We start from the raw sequence: 8,550 nt of genomic DNA, 5'->3' as shown, positions 1-8,550 counted from the left end.
ATGTTGCACTCCAGTAACTGATTGAACAAGCTCAATAAGCGCCTGTTCGCGACGTCTGGGAGGTTTTTAAGCAAATTGAACATGATTCTATCCATCCCTGGAGCCTGATTCTATCCAGCAATGTACCGATTGTGAAGAACTATCGATCCGTGTTTCCGAAATTCCTTAAACGCAGATGATTTCTCACGCGGTGTCCCACCACGGACTATGTGGTTTCATACGAACCGAAAGTGAATATGTGTACAAAATTTGCCGTGTCCAAGAGCTCGGTGGCCTAGTGGCTACCGCTTCTGCCTTATAAGCAGGGAGTCGTGGTGTTCCCGAACGTCAGAACAAACACCGTCTTTTTAGTTGCAAACTTAGCAGCTTCAAGCTGAAATTTAATTTCATGGCAAATTCAGTATACAGATACAGAGACAGATACAGTTATAACTTACATTATCAGTGTTTTACAGTTTTATCTTTGGTCCGCGTTTCAATCCGTCTAATCAATTTGATCGGTCCTACTGTAAATTATATTCTAGGTTATGTTTGGTATTTTCAATAACTGTATGTAACAGTTTACATGTTCAATTTCCAATAATCACTCAGAAGCGGCACAGTAACGAATCTGACCTACCTCAACTAATTTTACAGTTCTCCACTTACTGCGTGGGAAATAAATTAGCGACCGAAATTCACTATAATGCGGTACCTGAAGTGCATAAATTTCGTAATCAGTTCAACAAATTCTGTATAATTTCACTATGATCTGTCACTCACTAATAGCAGCTAATTTGACTACTCTTTGATTGAACTACTCTATTGGCACTTTCCGACTGTTACTGACTGAATTACTATTGCGGATTTTTACAGTAATAACTTGATAACTACCAAATGTGATTCAGTATCAAATGTGCTCACTCACGATGCTGGGCTTTGTCTACTTTTGACATTCTTCTGTGCAGTCAATACTGTTGTTTGTGGGACAGTCTGCTGGGCGAGAATCGCCCAGATGCGAGGGAACGGACAGTGGTTTCACAATCATTTCGCCGTCGACAGTGCTGCCAGTAACATCCCCGGACCCGTGAACCACTTCCGTCTCAGTCACAACTCCATCCGACTTCGTATGTCCTGCACAAACGTCTAGAACAGCCAACTTGACTGCAGGTCTGGCGAATACTCCTCTAGCTGTCTGTACTTTTGCACGTCGTACTTGACCTAACTTGTCCGGAAAAACCTCCAGAATACGTCCCCTTTCCCAACTGTTCCGTGTATTCTCGTCAATCACCACGACTAAGTCGCCAGGCTCCAATGGCTTGACGTTCTCGAACCACTTAGTCCGTCTTGTCAACATCGGCAAATATTCGCGCACCCATCTGCGCCAGAAATCGTTTACGATGTTTGTAGAGATTGCCCAACTGTCACGGAGTACGTTCCGATCACTAGGCTGATCAACTGTAGGCTGTATCACTCCGCTTGATCCGTACAGTATGAAGTGATTTGGAGTTAGCGCTTCTTGATCGTCTGCTCCCAACGGCACATAGGTCAGAGGACGACTGTTCACAATTCCTTCCGCTTCTAGCATTATTGTTTCTAACACTTCGTCCGTGGGATGATGTAGACTGTCCGATACTGATTTCATTGCGTTGGTGAATGTGGCTGCACAATCCTTGTTGATTGCTTTGATCTGTTGTATCTCTTCTGACAGCTGACGACTTGCACCCACAAAGTTGGTACCGTTATCCGAAAACACTTCGAGCGGAGCACCTCTTCGGCTAACAAATCTCCGGAAGGCCATCACGCAAGACTTCGTAGACAGACTGTGTACTAACTCTAAATGAACTGCTCGTACTGTTAGGCAAGTGAAAAGGCATATCCACCGCTTCACCAAACTGCGACCAACTTTTACTTCGAAAGGACCCATATAGTCGACACCAACGTAGGTGAATGGACGGATGAACGGTGTCAGGTGAACCTTTGGTAGCGGTCCCATCAACGGTGGAACTGGAACAGCTTTCTTAATCTTGCAGTACTGGCAGCTAGCACATACGCTCCGTACTACGGTTCGCATTCTCGGAATGTAAAACTGCTGCCTCAGCTCGTTGCATACTGTTTCGCTGTTAGCATGGAGAAATCTCTGGTGGAAGCTAAGCACTACAAGATAGGTAATACGGTGATTTCTTGGCAATATGACCGGGTGCTTCGCATTGTATGGCATATTCGGTGCATTATCGATCCTGCCGCCAACTCGAAGGATACCTTTTTCGTCCAAGAATGGTGAAAGTGCTCGAAGCGAACTCCCTTTAGAAATACTGCCTCCTTCGTTTAGTGAATGCTCTTCCTCGAAATACACTTGCGCTTGAGCCTGACGCCACAAAGTTATCTCTGCTTTCAGAAATTCGGTTTGACAAAGGACTGCGAGCGGCCTCTCGCACGATAAGTGTTTCCATGAGGCGATGGCCCGATGAACGTAAGCTGTCGCACGCAGCAGTCTGTTCCAGTTCGAGAAACGATGAACGTCTATAATTTCCTCGGCAGCCCGATGCACCGCAATGACGCTGATTTCCTCGGCTGTTGCTGCATCTTCGGCTTCTTTTCCCGTCCTTTCCGCAGGCCATTGACTTTCTGGATCTTGCAGAAATGGGGGACCTTGGTACCAACGGCAACCAGGATCGAATGAAGGTCCAGAGCTCCATTTTGTAGCGTCATCCGCTACATTTTCTCGAGAGGGAACATAACGCCACTCATCCACACTGGTGAGCGACAGAATCTCGCCTACACGGAAGGATACGAACTGATGGTAACGACGATTGTCAGAACGAAGCCATGCTAGAACTGTTGCCGAATCTGTCCACAGGAAACGCTGATGTATGTTGACAGTAAGTGCTGTGCAGATAGTTTGTAGCAGGCGGGATCCCATCATGGCTGCTTGTAACTCTAAACGTGGGATGGACAGAGCTCGAAGTGGCGCGACCTTTGTTTTTGCTGCTATGAGCGAGCACTGACTGCAATCGCCAACTGTAATCCTCAAGTAGGCCACACACGCACATGCTGCTGCACTTGCGTCCGTCAATATATGGACTTGTATGTCACTAATCTGCTCTGGGAAGAAACTTCCGAAGAAGCAACGAGGGACTTTAACTTTACTGATCCTACTGTACTGCTCAATCCACCTTTTCCACAGATCATATAACTGCTCGACAATAGGTTCATCCCAGTTAGTGCCGGTACGCCATATTTCCTGCATCAGTATTTTCCCCTGTACTACAAAATGCGCGACAAACCCTAGAGGATCGTACAGCCTCATGACGATGCGCAAGACTTGACGCTTCGTCAGGATCGTGTTGTTGATTCCTAGTACTTCCTCCAATCCATTGCAGTCGAATATGAAGTTATCTTCCGTTGTAACCCACACCACACCCAGAACACGTTCATGCGTTCCATCTTTGTCGAGGTGCAGAGATTTACTAACAGTTGATTCCGTTTCACCGAGCCTGAATAGTACAGCTTTATCGTTGGAAAGTATTTTTCCGAACTGGAATCCTGCTGCTGCGTGGATAACTTTGACTTGCTCAACAAGTTCCACTGCTTCATCCACTGAGGTGACACTGTCGAGGAAGTCATCAACGTAGTGGTTTTTTGTTATCGCTTCTACTGCCCTCGGATACTGCTCTTCGAAGTCGCTTGCATTTGTGTTCTTTACGAACTGTGCAATGCACGGAGAACATGTTGCACCGAACATTGCGACGTTGACCATGTAGATTTGTACTGCTGACTCGGGGCTGTCTCTCCAAAGGAAACATTGAGACCACCTGTCTTCATCCCGAATGAGAATTCTCAGGAACATTTCCCGGATATCCGAACAAACAGCAACATTTCCTTGTCTGAATCTTAGCAGTACGTCTACTAGCGACACTAGAAGATCCGGGCCCTTCAACAGCATATCGTTGAAACAGACTCCTCCAGACTTTGCGGCTGCATCCCAAACCATCCGAATTTTATTGGGCTTCTTCTGGTTGATCACTACTCCCAATGGCAGATACCAAATCTGCTGAGCGTTAACGCTTGCCATCTCCAGTTCTGATGTCTTTCTGATATACTGCTTTCGCTCGTAACTTTCTATCTGTTCATTGACCCTTCTTCGTAGTTCTGGATCCTTTGACAGTCGCTTTTCTAATCCCCTAAGCCTACTCATTGCCATCCTGTAGCTTTCCGGAAAACGAACGTTGTCCTTGCGCCATAGCAAGCCAGATTCCATTCGATTTCCTCGACGTACTGTTGTTGTTTCCAGGATATTGCGAGCTCGCAGATCTTCCTCGGATTGTAACGACTTCGTCACCACAGCATCTTCAACGGCGAAAAACTTCTTCATAGAGTTATACAGTTCACTGTTACTCATTTCTTGACAGACGTGGAGGTTCAACTGCTCTATGGTCTCATCATTTCCCGAATTTCTCCCGTAGATGCACCAGCCCAGTCGAGTTTTTGTGGCTACTGGCTTACTCCTACATCCTTCACGGATCTTCAAACTGGTGAGCAGGTGTACGTGCTCGATGCCAATAATCATGCCGGGCTTTGCGTTGACGTAACTGTTGACTGGAAGGCCTTGTAGATGAGGATAGACCTTTGAAATCTCTATGTAATCCAATGTCTGACTAGGTAGTCCGAGCTCCCGTACCGGCCTTACGTTTCCCAACTCGAATGATTCCTTCTTACGGGTACCACAAATCTTCACACTGATTCTCCTGGAGTTCTTCTCTTGTCTACCAATCTTTCCTGTCCAGCCTAGCCAGAGGTTGTCCGGTTCTCCTTCAATTCCTAGCTTGGCAACTAGCGCTTCTTCTAGTAAGGTCGATGACGATCCATCATCCAAGAACGCATAGGTTTCGACATGGTTCCCATTACCATATAGAGTAACTGGCAGATAACGGAAAAGCGAAAAGGATTTCGTGTGATGATGATTGTGGTGTACCGTCTCTACCGACTTTGGTGAACCAACAGACTCGCTTCGGTAAGGCGGGCTGCTATGCAACAGCATGTGATGACGAATACGGCAACCGTCCATGCCACATTCCTTCCTTGAACGACAAGGCCACTTCTTGTGAGGAACTAGACACAACCGACACAAGTTCTTCTGACGCATTGCCTTCCATCTCGCCCCGATATCCAACGACTTGAAGCTGGAACAGTTCAGGATCTGATGACTTGCATTTCCACAGTACGAGCAGGCTTTAGAAACAGTCTCTTCTTTATGATTTGCCTTTTCCTGCTTAAACGTGCTAGGCGTTTCGCTGGCATGCGTGTACAGCTTTTCCCCATGCTTCAACCTTTCAGTTCGAGCTTGTTTGTGATGATTTTGCGCGGTATCAGAACCAATACTAAGTTCTGAAGCTAGGTTCACCAGCCCTGCCATGAAACTGTTGAATGTCGCCAGGTTGACGTACTGAAAGGCTTGCTTAAAGGTTCCCCACTGCATTTTCAACGATGTAGGCAGTTTATCGATCAGCTCTTGAAGCAACATTGGGTTTGATAAATGCGCTTGTTGATCAGCCAAGACAATATGGTCGACTAGATTCTGAATCGCCAAACCGTAAGTGACAATTGTGGCTAGATTCTCTGCCTTGGGTGGAGGTACGTTCCTAACTTTCTTCAGCAGCGAACTGATCAGTATCTCCGGTCTACCGTAGAGCTTATGGAGCGTGTCAATCACATATGGAACCGATGCTGGTAAAAGAAGCCGACTTCGTACAGCCTCCAGTGCCGAACCACCCAAACATCTTTGCAGTCTGGCTAAGTTCTCAGCATCCGTGTACCCGCAAACTTCCGTAGTGTTTCTGAACGAGCTATAGAAAATAGGCCACTCCTGCGGATCTCCGGTAAACTTTGGCAACTCCCGTGGCATCACTTGTCGGGCTGCTAACTGTGCGCTGGTTGGTCCTGCTGTATGGTTGCTTTGTGCTCCACCTTGTCCGTATGTCACCGTTCCATTCCCGACTGTAGGTGGCCCCAGTGTATTGACTGATCCGGGTTGCATTGGGTTTGCCCACGATCCAACACCATGGAAAACTGCTGAATTCGATGGATTACCTGGTATTGATGCACTACGGAAACTAGATGACGGCAGATTCAAATGCGCGACACCTCCTTGCATTGATGCATACGACACTGCCGGGCATGCTGCTGAAGATCTAGAATAACACGGCTGAATTCCACTAAATGTTACTCCTGGAGAAGCAGCTACATTCCGTAACGGAACTGTACTAGTTAGCTGGGGTGCTGTTCTAACTGAATGGCTCATGATTTCCGGTACGAACGGTGACGAAGAGGTGGGAACGATTGGTCGAACCGGAATAACTGATTCAACATGTTCCACTTCAGAAAATGGCACAGTCGGAACGTTTGCTAGAGAACTCGTTGTCATCTGGGTCGCCGTCGGAATTCCTGATTGCAGTTGTTCGTAGGATTTCGCCAATGTAATAACATTCCCAGAATTTTGGGGGAGTGGATAAACTGGAACCTGTAGCGAAACAGCTGGTGGTTGCAGCTCATTAACTCCTACGATGGATGGTACTGCTGACGTTGATGGTTTCGACTGACCAACTTCGTCCACCTTAGATCCCTTCAACCACTTCTCCATCTGATCACGCTTACTTTTCACACTCACTCCACTCACTTTGCTTATTCCACTCCGCTTACTTGATGAATCCTTTTCCTTATCTATTTGGATTAACAGGTCGAACTTCTGCTTCAAATATTCCTGCTCTTCATCTAACTGTTTCAGCTTGGCTTCCTTTTCCAGTTCGGCTCGCTGTTTATTCAATTTCCGTTGCTCCTCTAAGTGCTGCAAACTAAGCTGCAATCGTTGTGATTCACGGCTGCTGCTCTTGCTTACGGACGACTCGTTAAAGGACACATCGGATTTTGATCCATTATTGTCACCACCATCCCAATCGGTCAAACAAACACTGCACTTCCAGCTCTTATCTGCGATCGATTCATTCACTCCCGCACACCGAAAATGCTCCCAAGATTGACAGACATCACAACAGACCCAATTATCATCGCCCCCCTTTCGATTGCATTTTTTACACGGCTTATCAATAGCTTCCGTATTCGTGACATTTTTGCCCTTTGTCGTCATGATTAGTTCTAATTGATCTAACTCAACTGCCTGAGACTAAACTAGCTTACTACACTAACAGCTGCAGGCACTGCGATCCTTTGATGTCACAGGTAAAGGCAAACAAAGCGAATACTGACTTGAGTTTTGATGCGATCGAATGTCCGCCGTGCTGATGGGTGCGATGTTAAATTTCTTCAATCCTGGGTCGAATCCGAATAGGCTGTTGTCTCCGGTTGAAAACTGCGCGGACCGCCGACGGGAAACTATCATCCAACTTCGGATGATAATCTTGAAGAATGTTCCCGAACGTCAGAACAAACACCGTCTTTTTAGTTGCAAACTTAGCAGCTTCAAGCTGAAATTTAATTTCATGGCAAATTCAGTATACAGATACAGAGACAGATACAGTTATAACTTACATTATCAGTGTTTTACAGTTTTATCTTTGGTCCGCGTTTCAATCCGTCTAATCAATTTGATCGGTCCTACTGTAAATTATATTCTAGGTTATGTTTGGTAATTTCAATGACTGTATGTTACAGTTTACATGTTCAATTTCCAATAATCACTCAAAAGCGGCACAGTAACGAATCTGACCTACCTCAACTAATTTTACAGTTCTCCACTTACTGCGTGGGAAATAAAGTAGCGACCGAAATTCACTATAATGCGGTACCTGAAGTGCATAAATTTCGTAATCAGTTCAACAAATTCTGTATAATTTCACTATGATCTGTCACTCACTAATAGCAGCTAATTTGACTACTCTTTGATTGAACTACTCTATTGGCACTTTCCGACTGTTACTGACTGAATTACTATTGCGGATTTTTACAGTAATAACTTGATAACTACCAAATGTGATTCAGTATCAAATGTGCTCACTCACGATGCTGGGCTTTGTCTACTTTTGACATTCTTCTGTGCAGTCAATACTGTTGTTTGTGGGACAGTCTGCTGGGCGAGAATCGCCCAGATGCGAGGGAACGGACAGTGGTTTCACAATCATTTCGCCGTCGACAGCGCTGCCAGTAACACGTGGGTTCAATTCCAGGCTTGTCCCTTTCCTACTTTGTATTTCTATCTTAGTTCTTTCTATGTTTCACGTTCTACCAAAACCGATTCCTAATGCTATAACCTCCCACACAATCCCAAAACCTCTGCATCTTTCTTAAGTAAGTGTCCAACTAACCATCCTTCCCCTTCCTCAGCATTCGCAAGGACGTGGCCAGGACAGATCTCGACTGTTGGAGAATGCATTTACTTCCATCTAAGAGATAGTGATTAGTCCCTAATCAATATCTGTGGTAACGGATGAAAGTGATGCTACTCTCATACAATAGTCTTGACTTGTACCACCTACGAATTTGTGCGAATTGCTCAATGCTAATGCTAAAATAAGCCGTGTCCGAGAGAATTTCTCATCCGCAAATTTCTATGACCAA

General features: G+C 45.7%; 1 protein-coding gene across 1 annotated transcript; it reads right to left on the bottom strand.

Moving 5' to 3' along the window:
- Window positions 1–922: 922 nt before the first annotated feature.
- Window positions 923–7,123, bottom strand: LOC134222088 (uncharacterized). Its single transcript, XM_062701236.1, has one exon. It carries the CDS (start codon window positions 7,121–7,123, stop codon window positions 923–925), a length of 6,201 nt encoding a protein of 2,066 aa, XP_062557220.1.
- Between the last annotated feature and the right edge of the window lie 1,427 nt (window positions 7,124–8,550).

Source organism: Armigeres subalbatus, chromosome 3 (genome assembly GCF_024139115.2).
Source record: "Armigeres subalbatus isolate Guangzhou_Male chromosome 3, GZ_Asu_2, whole genome shotgun sequence".
In the NCBI taxonomy this organism is placed as follows: domain Eukaryota; kingdom Metazoa; phylum Arthropoda; class Insecta; order Diptera; family Culicidae; genus Armigeres; species Armigeres subalbatus.
Note: the sequence above shows the minus strand (reverse complement) of the source record. Positions and strands in the feature narration are given on the sequence as shown.

Coding starts and splice junctions, on each gene's coding strand:
- LOC134222088 (XM_062701236.1), bottom strand. CDS start 7,123: ATGACGACAAAGGGCAAAAATGTCACGAATACGGAAGCTATTGATAAG.